Source organism: Myotis myotis, unplaced genomic scaffold, assembly GCF_014108235.1.
Source record: "Myotis myotis isolate mMyoMyo1 unplaced genomic scaffold, mMyoMyo1.p scaffold_m19_p_1, whole genome shotgun sequence".
Classification (NCBI taxonomy): Eukaryota; Metazoa; Chordata; class Mammalia; order Chiroptera; family Vespertilionidae; genus Myotis; species Myotis myotis.
The window spans coordinates 94,839,501-94,859,443 of record NW_023416313.1 but is presented as its reverse complement, the minus strand read 5'-3'; the positions used below and the strand labels follow the sequence as shown (position 1 = coordinate 94,859,443).

At 49.9% G+C, this 19,943-nt stretch overlaps 1 protein-coding gene across 2 annotated transcripts in view; it reads right to left on the bottom strand.

The window, feature by feature from the left end:
- Window positions 1-12,271: 12,271 nt before the first annotated feature.
- Window positions 12,272-19,943, bottom strand: part of DNAJC1 (DnaJ heat shock protein family (Hsp40) member C1) — a 207,247-nt gene continuing 199,575 nt past the window's right edge. Inside the window, exons 10-12 of one of the 2 annotated variants that reach the window (XM_036345225.1) lie at window positions 16,188-16,236; window positions 14,185-14,636; window positions 12,272-12,467 (exon numbers count right to left, since the gene is read on the bottom strand). In XM_036345225.1, coding sequence (XP_036201118.1) covers window positions 12,399-12,467; window positions 14,185-14,636; window positions 16,188-16,236 — 570 coding nt within the window. In that variant the 3' untranslated portion in view covers window positions 12,272-12,398. The remainder of the gene's footprint in view (window positions 12,468-14,184; window positions 14,637-16,187; window positions 16,237-19,943) is intronic. The other variant, XM_036345234.1, reaches the window with a different exon arrangement.

Sequence of the window (19,943 nt, the reverse complement as noted above, 5' to 3'; positions counted from 1 at the left end):
GTGACCCGTCACTGTAACTGGACTGTCCCCGAAACAGACAGGAGAGGCACTGGGATTGTGGGCAAAGGCTGCCTCAATGCGCCAGGCGTTGAGATTTTTGTTCTTAGAAGTAGGGAATGGACTTTTGTGTTGAATTTTAGAATTCTCAAGGAGACAAATGTTATTGATCTTACTTTCCCTCATTGAAAATGAAACCTACTTTTTTTGTATAAATTAAACTGGGCTTTTCAAAATGAAATAGTTGTGAACTTTTGTAAACATTTGGAAGCTGTTGTGTTTTTAAAGGAATTGAAATGCTATGGGCATTAAAAGATATATCTCTTTCATACTAAGACCTGAATGTTTACAATTCTGTGTGTACAGTAGAGATTTCTGTGCCATGTGAGTTTCCTTTGTGACTTTGGTCATAGTTGAGGTTTGGCCAATCTGTATGCAGAAGCAAACCCTCTGCAAGGTGGCACCGCTTCACGCAGTGCGAACCCCTCTGCGAGGCAGCACCGCTTCACGCAGTGCGAACCCCTCTGCGAGGCGGCACCGCTTCGTACATACATCCATGTGGCTGCCCTGACTCTCCCTGTCTATCTCTCCGCTCTTGTAACACTATTAAGTGCTGGCATTAACATACTTCTTAAATTACAAAAGTTATCATGACCACTTTTGAAAAAAAATTGAAATCCAGATAAGAGAAAGGAAAAACCTCCCATTACTCTGTCATTTTATTAACAATTTTATATTAAAATATACATATATATCTAATTTTTCTATATTTTCTTTTTAAAATATATATATATATTTTATTGATTTCAGAGAGGAAGGGAGAGGGAGAGAGAGATAGAAACATCAATGATGAGAGAAAATCACTGATCGGCTGCCTCCTGCACGCCCCCTACTGGAGGGGGGGGGGATCAAGCCTGCAACCCGGGCATGTGCCCTTGGCCGGAAGCGAACCTGGGACCCTTTAGTCCGCAGGCCGATGCTCTATCCACGGAGCCAAACCAGCGACGGCATATTTTCTCATGTGCACTTTTCCTACATAGTTGAATTATATTATACACATAATTTTGTGGCCTGCTTTTGTAACTTAAATAAAAAAGCAACAAATGCTTGAAATATTTTATTTTATTTTATTTTTAATTAAATCTTTATTGTTCAGATTATTTCATTTGTTCCTCTTTTTTCCCCCCATAACTGCCCTCCTCCCAGTTCCCACCCCACCCTCCGCCCTCACTCCCCACCCACTGTCCTCATCCATAGGTGCACGATTTTTGTCCAGTCTCTTCCCGCATCTCCCACACCCCTTTCCCCCCCAAGAATAGTCAGTCCACTCCCTTTCTATGTCCCTGATTCTATTATAATCACCAGTTCATTCTGTTCATCAGATGATTTATTCAATTGATTCTTAGATTCACTTGTTGATAGATGCGTATTTGTTGTTCATAATTTGTATCTTTACCTTTTTCTTCCTCTTCCTCTTCTTAAAGGATACCTTTCAGCATTTCATATAATCCTGGTTTGGTGGTGATGAACTCCTTTAGCTTTTCCTTATCTGTGAAGCTCTTTATCTGACCTTCAATTCTGAATGATAGCTTTGCTGGATAAAGTAATCTTGGTTGTAGGTTCTTGTTATTCATCACTTTGAGTATTTCTTGCCACTCCCTTCTGGCTTGCAAAGTTTCTGTTGAGAAATCAGCTGACAGTTGTATGGGTACTCCCTTGTAGGTAACTGAGTTTCTTTCTCTTACTGCTTTTAAGATTCTCTCTTTGTCTTTTGCTCTTGGCATTTTAATTATGATGTGTCTTGGTGTGGTCCTCTTTGGATTCCTTTTGTTTGGGCTTCTCTGCGCTTCCTGGACCTGTAAGTCTATTTCTTTCACCAGGTAGGGGAAGTTTTCTGTCATTATTTCTTCAAATAGGTTTTCAATATCTTGCTCTCTCTCATCTTCTGGCACCCCTATAATTCAGATGTTGGTATGCTTGAAGTTGTCCCAGAGGCTCCTTACACTATCTTAGTATTTTTGGATTCTTTTCTCATTTTGCTTTTCTGGTTGGGTGTTTTTTGCTTCTTCGCATTTCAAATCTTTGACTTGATTCTTGCACTCCTCTTGTCTGCTGTTGGGAGTCTGTATAATATTCTTTATTTCAGCCAAAACTGGTTTGGCTCAGTGGATAGAGCATCGGCCTGCGGACTGAAGGGTCCCGGGTTCGATTCCGGTCAAGGGCATGTACCTCGGTTGCGGGCACATCCCCAGTGGGAGATGTGCAGAAGGCAGCTGATTGATGTTTCTCTCTCATCGATGTTTCTGGCTCTCTATCTCTCTCCCTTCCTCTCTGTAAAAAATCAATAAAATATATTTTTAAAAAATATTCTTTATTTCAGTCAGTGTATGCTTAATTTCTAGTTGGTTCTTTATCAGAACATCGAGGGTCTCATTAGATTTCTTGAGGATCTCACTATATTTATCGGCGGTCTCACCAGTCTTTTCGAAGGCCTTACTAAGTTTATCGGCGGCTTCTAGACAGTTCTTGAGAGACCTTAAAAGTGTGGTTTTTGAGGTCTATATCCTCCATTTCTGTCATTTTTGTCCTGTTTCTTTGACTCCGCATTTTTTATGCTTTCTTGGTGCACCCCCTTGTGGTCTTGGTGCGCAGTCTTGTTGTAGTTAAGCCTTGATTGTTGTAGGTAATACTGGGGGGGATTTGACCTCCAGGCCAACTGGCTGTGAGAATCAGCTGTGTCTGCAGTGGGAGAACTTCTGTCCTCTAGGGAGGTGCTAATCTAGCCTTTGCCTAAGGCTATCCAGCAAATGGCTCTGTGCAAGGCTTGGGCAGGGCGGGTCCCAGGGGATCTACAGGGCGGGCGGAGCGAGCAGTTATGGCTGCTCTCAGTCCCGTCCCCCGGGGCTCTGCCTCTCAGAGTCCCAGCAACCGCTGCAAACCTCAGAGAGAAAGCTGCCCTCGAGTTCCGACCGATGCCAGACAGTCCCGCTTCTCCCATTTGAGTCTGGGTCCCCAGAGACTCTCCCGGAACTGGTGCTCAGAGCCTAAGACTCCCTCCTGATTGAAACAGACAACCGCGCCCTCAGCTGCCAGCCCGCTCCACACGCACCTCCGCACCTTTGTATTTTCCGCACTGCGCTTCCTCTGAGTCTCGGTATGCTTTTCTCCTTCCTTCTAGTTGTAGAATTTCCCCTCAGCCAGCCTTCCTGTGGTTCTGGGTGATATCCGTTCCATCTTTTAGTTGTATTTTTGAAGTGGTTGTGCGAGGCAGCAATCTCCAGTGTTTACCTATGCCGCCATCTTGGTTTCTCCCGGGAAAGGCTTCTGATCGATGTTTCTAACTCTCTATCCCTCTCCCTTCCTCTCTCTGTGTAAAATCAATAAAATATATTTAAAGAAAGGGAAAAAACGAACAAACAAACAAACAAACCAATGTATTATGAAGCCAGTTTGTGCCACGCCAGCAGGACCAAGGCTGATCCTGAGTGGGTGGTGGGGGATGAAAGGATTAAGGAAAGACAGACAAGAGAATAATAGCTGGGTCTCGGTGGGACGCTGCTCCCTGATGAGGAGACAACGACCTGAAATATTTTAGAAGTTGAATTTTGTAGCATGCCGTCACTCAGTTATTTTCTGGGCCAGTTGTGCAGTTTCCCAAGTCCTGACTTGTCCGATCCTATGGGGCACATTTCAGTGCATCTCTTCCCCTGGGAATGCACCCTTCACCTGGAAAGGGCCCGGCGCTGGGAACCACCCTTATCCACGGTCAGTCTTTCAGAGGAAAGCCAGGCCTTTGACCAAGCCTCTGACAGCATCTGGGGATCTATCACCAGAGTGGTTGTCACAGCAGAGCTTTTAGGGGAGAGGGTCTCCGGAACTGGGGGGAAGCCAGGCCAGCGCCAGGGCCACCGTGCAGCCCTGTGGAAACGGAATAGGTTTCAGGCGGGAGGGATATGAGCTTTTCAAATGGTATCAAGTGGGCTCAGAACGGGAGGTTGGTGAGTTTCTGTGGGTTTGCAAGAAAGAGGAGGTTCTGGATGGCGCTCTGGAGTGCGGTTCCCATTTCCACGGTTACGAAATGAGATGGCAGCGCTAAGGAAGGTGGAGAGGCGTGAAGCATGCAAAGTCAGAGCAGCCGGTGGGCCGAGGAGGCGGGAGGCGGGATGTCAGAAGGACTTGCATGTTTTCTAGATCTGGGACCCGTAGCCAGCAGCCGTATGACCTATTCCAAGTGACTGCCTCTTCAGCGATAGTCCTCACGGAAGTCCTCGGAAGCCATCGGCAGCTTCAGGGCCTTCTGTCCGGGTTCCAGGCTTTGTTCTCAGTGCCTGACACTTCTGGTTTCTTTATGTCAAACCAGCTGCTGGTATTTGGCTGGTGTGTAAGGACATCGCACCATCGGCCCTTGTTAGCTGCCACTTGGCTGCTGGCCTTTTGTCGGGGCGGGACTTGGGACAGGGGCTCAGTGAAGCTGCACGGTGAGGGCCTGCAAGGAGTCAGGGTTTCCGTTAAACACATTATGGGCCCAATCTCAGTCAGTCTCCACACGCCCTGCCAGGAATGACTTGTTTTCCTCGTTTCACAGATTAGGAAATTGAGGCTTGGCGAGGCTACGCACTCACATAACTGCCAAAGTGTGAATTGGTACAAATACGAACAATATTTGAGGCCAGTGAGGTAGGACGCACTTAATGATGATTCCAGAAAAGCTGACCCTTCACCCACCCCCAAATCTACTGTAGTTCATCCCCAAGCGAGCAGGGCAGACGGGCCCCTCGGAGTCTGGGCTCAGCCGTGTGTCCAGCTGTAGCTGCCACAATTCCTCCCCTCACCACCTCCAGCAAACCCAGCCATGCGGTTCTGGAACAGGCCTGTCCTCTAAGATCGGGCCTTCACGGGCGTGATGGCAACTGGGACCCGGCTCTGGCCTCGTCCTGCATGCCTTCCCAGCAGTAGCCAGTGCTGTCTTCCCACCTCCCCTCGGCCGGGCTGTGAGGCTCACGGCGAGCTGGGCACTGTCCCATCGCCTGGCCCGGAGCAGTCGGACTGAATCAAGAGCCTGGCGCTGCAGAGCAGCCTGGGAAGCAGCGAGAGAAAGCACCGTGGGGACCGGGAGGGGGGACCGGGAGGGAGGACTGGGACTGAGCCCTTAGATTCTTAGGAGGATTCAGCTGAGGTCATGGGGAGGGTTGGGGAGGAGAGGCAAGCTCGTCCTTCAGGGCAGTGACTGCTGAGTAGGAGGCCCAGGAAAAGGGGGGCTGGCCCACGTCTGGCAAGTTCAGAGGCAGGTGAAGTCACAGGGTGGGAGAAGGGGTGAGGGAGGAGAGGCTTTTAGGGGAAAGGGACTCAGGGCCTCTGTCGCTGGCCCTGGGCTAGTGATCTGTATGTGTGTCGGTTTCCCAATTCTCTCGTTTCCTGCTGAGGTTGCCGAGAAGCAGGCCTCCAAGCCTGTGCTCTGTCTGGGATGTTCCAGAAGCACCAGGTTCCACGACAGTGGATGATGGCAAGGGCATGGGGACCGGAAAGTTGGCCCTTGACCACAAATTCAGGGGGCAGTGAAGTCCCCGGGTGGGCGGAGCGAGGGAGGAGAGGCTGGAGACAAGCCTTCGGTCACTAAGAGTTAAGAAGCAGGTGGGAGAGGACACGTGTGTATGGGGCCCTGATGAGCAGAGCCCCCGTTTCATCCACATCGTGGTCCCACAGCGAACACGAGGCTGGGAGGGCTGAAGGCGGCACCGCCCACTGGCATCGGGACGGAGAGCAGTGGCTGGAAAGGCCATGGGCCACATAGAAGGGACAGTTTCCGTGGCCTGAACGGCAGGGGCGGGTGACAAGCAGGAGGTGTCTCCGTTACAGGGCAGTCCTGTGAAACCAGTCATAACGGGAGTGACCCCTGGGGTCGCGACAGTCAATTCTCAGCGTGGTGATTGTGCTGGTGCCTTTTGAAGTTTAAAATTAAAGCAAGACATTCACTTTTTTTTGCTGATCGTGTTAATTTGGTTTCTCTCAAACTCTGATTGACGCATCTGGTGTTTTTCGCTTGGCTCACGCAACAAGCAGACGGATTAATTAGGAGGCTGCGTTTTTGGCACCACCACTGCGCCTGCCGCAGCAATCTTTCTGCTTCTCCTGGTCTCCTCCCAAAGCAAGTAGAGGCAGGTGTTTTGTGCAGCTGAACTGTTCACGTACATAGGAGTACATAGGATTCTTTGAACAAAATAAGGCGCACATTTTCTTTGCAAACACGTGGCCTCAAGCAGCGGCTCTCCTTGGCTGTGCACTGGCTCGGAGATTCAAATTCTGTGCAGGTTCCCTTCACCCAGGACCCAGAGGTGGGGCCTCGGAGTGGGGCTCAGACAGGGCAGCTGCTGGAGCTCCCGCATCTCCTCCGTGCAGCCAGGGAGAGGGGGTGGGCCCACAGGCCCCCTGGCCTCGCTCACCTTGCGGGCTCAGCCCAGCCTCAGGCTGCTCTCCTGTCTCTTCCCGGCCCCTCTGCCCTTTGGGGAATCCCCTCCTCCTCCCGGACTTTTGGCTGAAGCCTCCTGTGTAGGGAGCTTCGGAGAGGATTCCTGTTGGCTGTGCGGCTGCCCCAGGAACCTGCGTGGTTGCAGGAGGGCCTCTTCTCCCAGCGGTGAGTCAGGTGGCCTGCTGCTCATACCAGTGAGGAACTTCGACATTTTTTAAAATTGATTTCAGAGGAAGGAAGAGGGAGAGAGAGACAGAACATCAATGATGAGAGAGAACCATTGATCGGCTGCCTCCTGCACGCCCCCCACTGGCACATGCCCGGGAATCGAACTGGGACCTTCTGGTTCATAGGTAGGCACCTTGCTGGCAGGGCGAAACTTTGACGTTTTAATCGCAGACATAAATGCTTAGTCTTGGGTTTTACTGTGGCCCCAGTGCAGCTCCGCTGGCCTCAGTCTCACAGCAGCAGGACTGCGAGCCCTGGAAACACTGGCCACAGCTCTCGCAGCTCCCACTGCGCCAGTTCTCAGACGTTTTTTGTTGTTTGTTTTTTTTAAAAATATATTTATATTAATTTCAGAGAGGAAGGGAGAGAGAGAGAAACCTCAGTGGTCAGAGAGAATCCTTGATCGGCTGCCTCCTGAGCATGGGCCCTGACCAGGAATCGAACCGTGACCTCCTGGTTCATAGGTCAGCACTCAACCTCTGAGCCACGCCAGCGGGGCTCTCAGGAATGTCTTTATTTTCTTCTGACTTATGGCCAGGACGGCCTTTCTTCTCCACCCCTGCAGCTCTGCCTTCCGTTCGACTTTGGGAATCAATGTCCAGCCCAAGACCAAGGAAGAGAGAGCCCAGGCCCAGGCGCACACCTGGGATGCGCACCTGGCAGCGTCGCCTGCGCCCGCCTCGCCCACGGGCTCTGCCCTCGGCAGGTGCGGTGTGCCCAGCCTCCGCGCCTCAGGGAACCAGAGCAGGCGTTTGTGCGCCGGGGGCTGGGAGCAGGGCAGGTGGAGGGTCTGGAGCTGACCAGTGTCGGGATTAAAGCGAGTTTGGGTCCGTTGTCCCAATGACAGTCGGGCCCCGACTGCCTCTCTCACCCCAGGCGCAACCCCTCCTCTCCTATTACGGTCAGAGAGCCCCCAACAAAAATTTCCACACGGAATCGTCCCATTTTAACAGAACAGCCCTCACTTCAGCCAGAGAGGAGACTTCCAATAGGATTCTTAAGCCTCTGAAAGGGGGATGCGCTGCGGTCACAGATCCAGAGCCGGCTCTTCACTGCGGCTCACGTCTTCCTTTGTGAAACAGATTGGAACCAAGATAATTTGGGATAAACAATTTGGTATTTTATCTGAATTTACACAATATTTCTGAGTAGTGATAGAAGAAAACCTGGCAGAGGCTGTAACGTAGGGCGTACAAACTAACGTTAAACGCTCCCTCATGGCCCCCTGCTCTTGGTCGGTTTCATTTTGTAAAAACTAGGGTTTCTTTTTTACTTGTGGTAACCCACGGTGGGCTTCATCGAGTTAAACTCCCGTGATGGCCCAGGAGGGGCTGCCCCCGGCCCTGCTCCGGCCGGGCTGTTCATTAGAGGCGGGGGAGGCGGCAGGCAGGCAAGCAGCCACCTTCCCTGCAGAATAATTGCGTGTGTGCGTGTGTGTGTATGTGCGTGTGTGTGTGCGTGCGTGTGTGTGTGTGTATGTGCGTGTGTGTATGTGCGTGTGTGTGTGCGTGTGTGTGTGTGTGTGCCTGTGTGTGTGTGCGTGTGCGTGTGCGGGTGTGTGTGCCTGTGTGTGTGTGCGTGTGCGTGTGCGGGTGTGTGTGTGTGTTCCCAGCCCATTCCCGAGCCGCCAGGCCGCCCCCTCCCTCAGGCCTGGGCCGGGGCAGGGCCCCGCTCAGTGTGGACACTGCTCTTGAGACACCAGTAGTTCCCGGGAGTCAGATTGCTAAAGCGGTGTCCCTCCTTCTGTCCTACACGCAGCCATTCTTTCTCCTCCGGACCCAAAGGACAGGACTGTAGCCGCTGTTTTCCAGCGTGTTAATGTGGCTCCCGGTGACTGAAGTCAAAGGCTGGAGGCCGAGCAGTTTGCTCAGGCGGGAGGCTGGGACTGGTGCCAAGACGGCGGCTTCCACGCTGCGGGCTGTGCTCCGAGCGCAGGCGGCGAGGACTCGCGGCTCCAGCAGGGGGAGCGGGCGCTGTGCGGCTACAAGTGGCTACAAGAGACCCGCTCACCCCGCTCACCTCTGGATCCTGAGGCCGCCCCCCACCCCGCCTTGACAGGGTGCAAAGGGCTCTCCTGAACGTCCTCGGAAGCCGGGGCCTGCGAGGGGAGGGCGCGAGGTGGGGGCGGGGGTCCTGCTTCACCCCGCAGGCCGGCCCCCGGGACGCGCCCTCCTCTGCAGACCCGGCGCAGGCAGCTCCGCGTCTAGACAGCTGGCTTTGTTCTGGGACCAGGTGGGGGGAGAGGACTTCAAAATGCAGGTGAACCATCAAAGTCTGCTTTTACCAAATGAGGAACCCCGCCTCGCCAGGCCCCTGCAGCCACCGTCCCACCTGGAGGCGCCTCGCCTCGTCCGCCCTCGGGCCTTCCGTCCTGGGCTGGGCTGCGGGAGGCCTGCGAGCGTGGCGGCAGGAAGAGCCGGTTGCAGGAGATCGGAGGGCGGGGGTCTCTGTGCCTCAGTTTCCCTTGGGTGGGGTGGGTGCCTCAGGAGGAGCCGGGGGTCAGGGTCAGCAAACCCCTCCATCTCTGGGGCTTTCCAAACCAAAAGCAAATAGAATGCGGACTCTCTCAGCTGTCCGTCCTCGGGGGCGGGAATGCAGGGTCCCTCTCGGAGGGGACCAGACTGCAAGCGGCCTGCACCCTGAGCAGTGGGCGGGCTGTCCCCGGCCCCTTGGGCCTACGTCACCCCATGTATATAGGACAGCACAATTCAAACCGCAATTTAAATATTAGAGCTGCCTGTGACTTTATTCTGAAAGTGAGATGGGAATTTGAAAACACGCCAGTTAAAGAGTGAGGCCCCTGGCTGTGGGTTCCAGCGAGACCGGAGACCTCGGCCCCATAGGCAGTGTCTGCAGGCACCTGGGGATCAGTTGGGCAAGACAGGGGTGTAGGACTGCTCCTGCTTCCCAGAGCCAATTTCACAGAACCGCACTCCCTGCTGGGGATTTAAACAAGGTGGTCTGCCGATGGCACCCCCTCCTGCTCCTTCTGTAGCCAAGTACGGGAGGCAGCGGCAGCTCCCCAAACAGCCCAACTCCCTATGGAGCGGCTGATGGCACCTGGCAGGGAGGAGAGAACCTGCCCAACCAGTCAGGGGTGTCCTGGGGATAGAGGAGAGAGTGTGAATGGGTTTTGAAAATGGTGCTATAAATAGTTTAAAGACCTGGCTGATTATAAGACCTTGCCCAGTGGAGAAAGAAAATCTAAGTTACTACAGGGCACAGGCCAGGTCCTCAGGAAGAGGCTCTGGGAGCCCCTGGCTGGGGGCTGGTGGAGGAGGGTGTGGGTGAGGTACCTGCAGCCAGGCCAGTGCTGCCCAGACCCTGGGAGACGGCTTCTTCCTCTCACTGCCCAGCCACCTGTGCCCAGCCCCAAGCCATCCAGACCCTGCACGCTCCATCTGGTCCCCCTTCTTGCTCACTAGACCTGATCAGGACTCAGGCGTGGGGCTCTGACTCTTAGCCGTCCTCTCTGAGGAAACAAGGCCAGGCAGCCCCTAAAGCAGTGGTTCTCAACCTTCCTAATGCTGCGACCCTTTAATCCAGTTCCTCATGTTGTGGTGACCCCCAATTTCATTGTTACAAATTGAACATAATTAAAGCATAGTGATTAATCACAAAAACAATATGTAATTATATATGTGTTTTCCGATGGTCTTAGGCGACCCCTGTGAAAGGGTCGTTCGACCCCCAAAGGGGCCTCGACCCACAGGTTGAGAACCGCTGCCCTAAAGCGAAAACCTTTTCCTGAGGCAGCTCAGACGTTCCTGTCTGCATTTGAAGGTAGGAAATGATTTGAATTCAGGGCCTTGTGTCCGAGGCCAAGTCTGAAGCCCCCCTGGTGCCCCATGGCCCTGCATGGGCTGCAGCAGAGAAGCCACCACGGCCAGGCTGTCACCTTTTTGGGTGAGAGACCCTTGGGCACCTAGTGAAAGACGTGCTTCCTCTCCGGGAACTACACACCCCAAATAGGGATTTTGCATACATTTGGCAGCTCCCCAGACACCAGGAGTCCATGCAGGGAGCTAGGCCACCGCGGGGGGTGGGGGTGGGGGCGGGGGGCTCAGCTGGCAGGGTGACGAATGCTACCATCATCCCTGGTTTTCTATGGGAGGAACCGGAAAAGAGGGAAACTAACCTGGTTTCCATCCTTACAGAAATACGGCACCTTTGTAGATATTTTATCAAATCACTTCCCTGAAATGTGTTTTGGTGATCTGAATGGTTTAAGTTTAGGCAGTTTGCACTTAGCAAACTGTTTCCGAGCCTTGAGCAAACGATAGAAAATATAAACAGCAACACTCAGCTTGGCGGTGACAGTTTAAACACAAACAGTGAGGAAAAGCTCAATCAAAATTCACGGGACAGCCCGGCTGGTATGGCTCAGTGGACTGAGATCCCGGGTTCGATTCCCGGTCAGGGTACATGTCCAGGTTGCAGACTCGATCCCCAGTAGGGGGTGTGTAGGAGGCAGCCGATAGATGTGTCTCTCTCATCAATGTTTCTCTCTCTCTCTCTCTCTCTCTCTCTCTCTCTCTCTCTCTCTCTCTCCCTCTCCCTTCCTCTCTATCTAAAAATCAATAAATACATATTTAAAAAAAATTAATAGGACAAAATAGTGATTTTTAACTTAAGACCCAATTTCATCAGTTCTTAAAAACGTTTTCTTGCATGTTCTCTGGAAATTCTATCAGTCAAGAACAAACTCAGAGGTTATTACCTTATTTATGTCCTTGTTCATGGACTTTTTCCCTTACAGATACATATCACTAGGATAATTTCACACACTTCTTAGCCACTTTCCTAACTACCAAGCTGGATTTTTCTCCCGAGGCACCTGCACTCTGCTACCAGTAAAAGCATTAACTGGGGAGTTCTCTGGTCAAAGAAACACATTCGGTTTTAATTCTTACACATTAGTCCAGCGATTTTTCAACCCGTGTGCCACAAGAATTGTTGAAGCATGCAACCCCTGACTATTTACTTATCTGTAATATATTTTTATTGATTTCAGAGAGGAAGGGAGAGGGAGAGAGAGATAGAAACATCAATGTTGAGAATCATTGATTGGTTGCCTCTTGCACACCTCCTACTGGGGATCAAGCCCACAACCAGGGCATGTGCCCTTGACTGGAATCGAACCCAGGACCCTTCAGTCCCTAGGGCTAGGCCGATGCTCTATCCACTGAGCCAAACTGGCTAGGGCAACACCTGGCTATTTAGTCAGGGGCTCTGACCTCTTTTCCCTTAGACTGTCAAAAAAATGGCAACAGCCAACACAACAATACCCTTTTTTTTTGGTCCGATCGGCAAATAATGTAATATATATATATTGGTGTGCTGCAGAATTTTAGTAATTAGTTTATGTGCTACAAGATGAAAAATGTTGAAAATCACTGGTCTACTCATCTGTTCCTTCAAAATCATGTATTTGTCTGATTGCTGGAAGGCACTATTCAGTTTGTTCTCCATGAAAGTAAAGTTGGTAGTAATGAGAGAATGAGTGGTAAAATACCCCAATTCTTTTTCTCCTTTAACTCACTATTTGTTTAAACAGTAGAACACAACATTTATTTTAAATTTATTATTATTTTTTTATTAAGGCACATGATTCATAGAATGCTGAGGTACAAAATGCAAATTTCTGCATAAGAGTTTTAAAATACTCATTTTGGAAAATGAAGGTGAACATCATCTTCCAGAATATTCAACTTTTAGCTTGTTTTTTCTTTTGGACCAGTTCAACCAGCAACTTGTATCTAGCGATACAGTCTTCCTGTAGGAAGAAAAAGAGGTGAAACAATTACTTCCACAAACCAGAGAGGTAAAACAATTACTTCCTGGGTAAGCCTGCCTGTCAGCTGTGCCCAGTGATAATGAGACAGTCTCATGTCCATTCACTTTGCACAGGACCTGCCTAGAATTTCCCAGGTGAGTCTGGATGGTCACAGGAAGGTAAGGCTAGACAGGTGCAAGGAGGCGGCCAGCTGAATGTCCAGCTCAGGGCGTGGTGCGAATCGCTAGGTGTGGGGCCAGTGGCAGCTCTGTGAGGCCAACTATCATTGCGACCATGACGTTCACTTTGCTAACTATAATGATCATGTTTAACATTTCACTATTTCATCACAACATGTCATTTCAGAGAAACCAAAAAACGTGAGGCCACGCATCCAGGATATTCTCCTTCGGGTTTGCCCCTCTCCAAAGGCTGCCGGGGACCTCCCGCTCCGGCCACTCATGGAGTCACTGCACAGCAGACGAGCCCCGCAGCCTTTCCTGGACCCGGTCCTAAGGTCAGGGCTGAAAGGGAACTTCTGCAGGACAGGAAAAGCTGCTCATTTCTGGTTGAGACAGGAAGGTTCCCAAACCCCAAGTCAGTGAGTTTCTAGGTGTCCTAAGGAATCCAGTCCCCTCTCCTTCCTTTTACACCGTCAGTTCATCACATAGGCAGATGCCTGTGTCCTGACAGATGCTGGAGAAATTTAGGGAAAATAATTACTTCTGGTAAAGCAGTTGGAGAGGCAGGGGGAGTCTGTGTTTCTCAAATAGATCAACTGACAATGGATTTATTTTTCTCCGTGGGAAACCTTGACTCCTCATTTTAAAGTAGGTGATAGATAACTAGACCTGTACACCCGGGGGCATTCATGGCCACAAGCTAGATTGTCCAATATAGAATTTCAATTAAAAAAATAAGAATGTAAATGAACATCAATGTGCCCAGAGGCTACTGAGTAAAAGGCACAGAAGGCAGAAGAGATTGGTTCTTTGTTCTGTGTTCCTAGTGCCTCAGACAGAAGAGCACGGCCGCAAGGAGAGAAGTCCTGCAGATAGTGTCGGGCCAGGGCAGAGCAGGAGGGACACCTGGGGGGGAACTCCACTGGCCGAGCAGAGGGCACAGGCCGGGGGGAGCTGGCGTTCCCCGGGGACACCATCTTCCCGCCTGAGTTTTTCATCTGAGGACTGTCTGCAGATGCACTGAAGCAGACACTAAATGGGGAGGAAAGTCTGTTATAAAAGTCAAGGCTACAGAGGGTAAGCTGAGCCCTAAACGTCCTTCTCACACTGACCGCACATACAAACATGCCTCCAGGGTCTCCGGCCAGCTGCCTGCTACTGCTGAGTCCAGAGCCACATGCAGAGCTGGGACCACACAGCCCCTTGGCTAAAGGCTCGTCACAGAGCTCGGGGGCCCGTGATTTTGAGAAACCTCCTCACTCTGCTTAGAGGGAGCTGCCACTTGGGAGAGCAGATGCTCCAGAGGCTGGCGGGGGTGTGACCCAGGGTGACATTTATGTTCCATGCCTGGAATTTTCTCAGGAAAACTACCTGGTCTGTATAATGGCCCACTTAGACTGCTGACCTCCTCCATGCACACTAATCAGCTGAGTGCACAGCTCCCAGGACAGCTGCAGACAGCGGCTGTGACCAAGACAGGGCAGAGCTGGCTGCGGTCACTGGGTGGCTCTCACACCTTTCCCCGCCTCACCCACCTTACTCTTAGACGGGACGCATTTGGCGATCTTGTCCCAGCGGTCAGAGGATCCCTTTGGGTATTGCTGTAATGCTAATTCCAGAAGTTTCTGCTGATTCTGAGTCCATGGCTCCTCTGCAGTGCGGCTTCTCTCTTTCCTCTGGCTCTCCTCGTCGCTCGATGCGGTTTGTTCTGATATATCAAAGTCCTTCTGCCTCTTTCCACGGAACTTCTCCTCTGGCTCTGCCTTCGCCGCCGCCTCGGGCAGCCTGGCTGGCTTGCGTCTCCTCGGCTGGCCTTCCGGGACCGCGGCCTCCTGCTCCTCCTGCTCCTGCTCGCTGTCCTGCCCAGCGCCCGCGGCCTGCTGGGCGTCTTCCCGCTGGGTGATGATGTCGTCGGGCAGGGCCACGGTGGCCTTGCCGGGCCTGGAATGCTGAGCTGTTGACTTGAGCTCAGAGAGCCTCACCGTCCCTGTGGGAAAGGGCACTCACACAGATGAAAGGGTCACGTCAGGAGAGGAGAGGGACAGCGGCCTCCCACACAGCAGGCGATGTCCCAGGCATTTCACGTCATCTCCCTTAGTTCTTACTTTGCTCTAGGACAGGTATCGGTGCCCTAATTTTACCAATGAGGAAAGTCAGCCTCAGAAGGCAGCAGAGGTGGGGGGCGGGGAGGACCTGAACCGCTCTGCCTGGTCCCACCGCTGTGAGGAGCAGAGGGTGTACCTGGAACCCACCGCGATCAGAGCGCACAGGCCTCCGAGGAACAGCTGCTCCTTTTGAGGTTAGGAAGGTGGCTCCTCACTATCCAGAGTTGCCCTTAATTCCATTAGCACAACTCAAGCGGGTCTGTCCGAGCTCACGCCGCGCCACCATCTGCAGGTGACCACGCACCTGCGGGATCTGCTCTCTACTCAAAGCCACTTCCGGTGCCACCGGGACCTGTTCATTTCAGCCCTCGGCAGAAAGTGGGCAAACTGACCCTGGCTCCCAGCCACGGGTGTCGCCTCAGAGATGCCCTGAAACACCCAACTGCACCCCTTGCACCCCTCCCACCCCTCCGCCAATGCTCTGGCAGGACCCGCCTGTCTGTTCACTTGGCTACACCACACTGCCTTTCCAGAATGCATCTTTGGAGAATGTTGTGGAGGTCAGCTTCCTTTACACGTCATCTCCCTGCCGATTTCTGCCTCCATGCCCAGACAGATAACTCTATTGGTAGAAAAGGATCTGGAAATGCCCCCTTTCCTAAAGCCTGCAGACCCCACGCTGAGCCCTTCCTGGGGACGACTTCGGGCACCTCCAGGGTTGCTCACCTGCACTAAACTCCCTGGGACCTGTATTTAGGTTAAGTTGGAAGGTTTAGGAGGCATTTTCTTACTTCCTGGTTCTAGGCAAACAGTACGGAGACACTAACAAAATTCCAGTTAGTCTTGGAAGAAACATTTGGAGAAACATAGATCCTTGGGAAAAATGCTTGTTGCTCTTCTGAGGGCAGCGTGTGGATGCGTGGGGTGGGGCGGTGTAGGGACACTGCATACAGTCCCCTTCTTCCCTGACCCCAAACTAGAAGAGAACAAGGTTTTTTATAATTCTTTAAACTTACCACATACATCTTAGCACTCACTATGTTTAGGGCTGAATTGGCTAGTGGTTCATATAATTTGACGCCTTTTATTTAAAAAAAATATTTTTATTGATTTCAGAGAGGAAGAGAGAGAAATATCAATGATGAGAGAGAATCACTGATCAGCTGCCTCCTGCATGCTCGCACTGGGGATCAAGCCTGCATCCCAGGCATGTGCCCTTGACAAGCATCGAACCTGGGACCCTTTAGTCCACAGGCCGATGTTCTACCCACTGAGCCAAACCAGCTAGGGCTAATTTGACACCTTTTAGAGGTTTGGCCAATAGAGTTCATTGGTCAAAGCTATTATACCATCGGATTTAAAGATGTTATAAAAAGGGATTTATTTTAAAGAAACTGCTTTGGATTACTGGGGTGAAGTAGATGCTAACTCACCTGGGGAGCAGGTGACTGAATCCTTCAGTTGTTTGGCTTTGGTTGTCACCTGTTACAAAATATAAATGCAAAGAAAATCTTACTTTCCACTTCCCTACGGTATAGGTCAAGTGATGTATTTCATATAAAGTCTTGGTTATACCTCTTATTAGCTAGATAACCTTGAGCTTTCTTATGTAATACCGTCTGTAATATGTAGATATGATACTGATACCATTTGCCTGTGAGGGATATTTTAAGTTTGAAATAAGCTCTTAGCAAGATATTAAAGGCTCAGTAAGTATTACCCATTATAACTGACATGGATCATTTGTTTTTCATTCATACAAAAGGAAGAATTAGGGAAAATATTTAAAGCTGCTTAGAAACATGGTTCTTTCCTCTCTCTTTCCAGATGGCTTTGCTTCCTAGTTTTTTGGGAAAAAGTTGAAGTTATCCAACATGAGCTTCCCCAGCTTCCAACTTTCCCAACTCCAATTTGATTGTATCAAAATACAGCTTTCCCTTCTTTTATTCCAACTCCAAGAAATTATCCTCCTCCTTCTTGAATCATTGCAAAACTGCTTCATCAATTAATTTCCTCTGCTTTCATCTTGAACGTCTCCCTGTCCATCAGATATGTCCCACAACTTTCACACTCGGCTCAAGTGGCCTCTCCTCTAAAAGGCTGCCTTCCCTGGAGCTTCTTTGCTGTTTCACTTGGCTTTCATGACAGTATTTCCTAGTTTTCCATCTCTATCTCTGAATGTTCCTTTATTGGCCCCTTCTATATACTCCTGCCTCTTGTTCCCAAATATAATATTCCTCAACACTCTGTCCTTGCTATTCACATGTTCTTTCCATTTTCTTCTTGGGTATCTCATACCAAGTATTTGAGAACACTATAGACAGGAAATGATTAGCCTACATCTCCGGTTCAGATCTCTACCTTGGAATGCCAGGCTGGCAGAAATTGACCATGTAACCTAATAGATCTGAAAAGGACCTCAATTTTATGACAGTAAGCTTACTATGCAGCAGGTATTGTTCTAAATAAGAATGTGTGTGTATACATATTCCCACAGCAGTTATATTAGGTAGGTATATAATTATCCCCATCTTACATAATCTGAATTCAGAGAATAAATAATATGTCCAAGATGAAAAGGCTAGTGAATAGCTGAAATCAGGCAAATCGTGCTTCAGAATCTTTGCTCTCAATCCCTGTAAATACTGCCTTTCAAATCCAAATCTCTTACAGATGAGGAAACAAGTGCACCTGCTGATACACTACAAGGCTCCCCTTTAACTTCCACTAATCTTACTTGGAGGTCTTCTAGTTCCACAAACTAAACAAACCCCTGACTACACCCAACTTCTCAGGTTTAGTATATTTGGATATGTGCACCCATCACCACTGCCAATTTTAGAACATTTTCATCATGTTGCTTTAGCTATCACTGCTCATCCTCCCCACCTTATCTGACCCTACCTCCCCTCACTCCCAACTAATCATTCACTAATCTAGCTCTGTCTCTTTAGAGGTTCCTATACTGGGCTTTCATATGAGCAGAAGCATATAATACTAGAGGCCCGGTGCATGAAAATTCATGCACTGGAGGGGGGGGGTCCCTCAGCCCAGCCTGCCCCCTCTTACAGTCCGGGAGCCCTCAGGGGCAGGAGGCGACCCAGTGATCAGGGGAAGGCGACACCCCATCACACCTCTGCTGCTGCCACTGCCGGCAGCGCAGGCCTCGGCCGGCCCTGTACCTGAGCCTTGGACGGCCCTGGGCGGCTGCGGGGCTGAGGGGACTGGGGGGTCTCTGAAGGCAGGCACGCGGAGCAGCCTGGCCTGCCTGGGGGCAAGCCCAGCCTTGCCATGTGCCTGCTTCCCCGGTGGGGCTGAGGGGACTGGGCACCACCATCTTTGAGGGTGTGGCAATTAGCATATTTCCTTATTGGCTGTGGTGCCACCATCTTTGCAATGATGTGAGGGTCAATTAGCATATCCCCTCTTTATTAGATAGATGTGGACTTCTGTGGTTGGCTCCTTCTTCCCTCCCTCCCTCCCTTCTTTCTTTATTGTTGAAAGTGTTACATGTCTCCTTTTCCCCCCATTGATCACTCCCAGGCTGCTCCCACCCCTCAGCACATGCCCTCACCTCCCTAGTGTCTGTGTCCATTGGTTATGCTTATATGCATGCATACAAGACCTTTGATTGATTTCTTATCAACCTCCCCTGCCTTTCCTCTGAGGTTTGACGGTCTGTTTGATGCTTCTCTGTCTCTATTTTTGTTCATCAGTTTATGTTGTTCATTATATTCCACAAATGAGTGAGATCATGTGATATTTACCTTACTGTGACTGGATTATTTTGCTTAGCATAATGCTCTTCATGTCCATCCATGTTGTTGCAAATGGTAAGAGTTCTTTCTTTTTTTAACAGCAGCATAGTATTCCATTGTGTAGATGTACCACCATTTTTTTTTAACCCACTCATCTGCTGATGGGCACTTAGGTTGTTTCCAAATCTTAGCTGTCGTACTGTAAATTATGCTGCTATGAACATAGGGATGCATATTTCCTTTCTGATTGGTGTTTCTAGTTTCTTGGGATATATTCCTAGAAGTGGGATCACTGGGTCAAATGACAGTTCCATTTTTAATTTACTGAGGAAACTCCATACTGTTTTCCACAGTGGCTGCACCAGTTTGCATTCCCACCAGCAGTGCATGAGGGTTCCTTTTTCACCACATACTCGCCAGCACTTTTTGTTTGTTGATGACAGCCATTCTGACAGGTGTGAGATGGTATCTCACTGTCATTTTGATTTGCATCTCTCAGATGATTAGTGACTTTGAGCATGTTTTCATATGTCTTTTGGCCTTCTGTATGTCTACTTTAGAAAAGTGTCTATTTAGGTCTTTGCCCATTTTTTTAATTGGATTGTTTATCTTCCTTTTGTTAAGATGTATGAGTTCCCTATAAATTTTGGAGATGAAACCCTTATGGAATGTAATACTGGCAAATATGTTCTCCCATGCAGTGGGCCCTCTTGTTTTGTTGATGGTTTCTTTTGCTTTGGAGAAGCCTTTTATTTTGATGTAATCCCATTTGTTTATTTTCTTCTTAGTTTCCATTGTCCTAGGGCAGTGGTCGGCAAACTGCAGCTCGCAAGCCACATGCGGCTCTTTGGCCCCTTGAGTGTGGCTCTTCCCCAGAATACTGACTTCTGTGCATGGGCCATGAAGTTTCAATTGCACTGTACGTGCATGCCCGCATGTGGTATTTTGGGGAAGAGCCACACTCAAGGGGCCAAAGAGCTGCATGTGGCTCATGAGCCACAGTTGCTGACCACTGTACTAGGGGATGTATCAGTAACATATTGCTATGAGATATCTCTGATATTTTGCTGCCTACGGATTCTTCTGAGATTTTTATTGTTTCCCATCTTACGTTTAAGTCTTTTATCCATTTTGAGTTTATTTTTGTGTATGGTGTAAGTTGGTGGTCTAGTTTCATTTTTTTGCATGTATCTGTCCAATTTTCCCAACACCATTTAAAATTGAAGAGACTGTCTTGATTCCATTGTATGCTCTTGCCTCCTTTGTCAAATATTAATTGACCATAATGGCTTGGGTCGATTTCTGGGCTCTCTGTTCTGCTCCATTGTTTTATATGTCTGTTCTTGTGCCAGTACCAGGCAGTTTTGAGAACAGTGGCTTTGAAATGTAGCTTGATACCTGGTATTGTGATTGCTCCAACTTTGTGCTTCT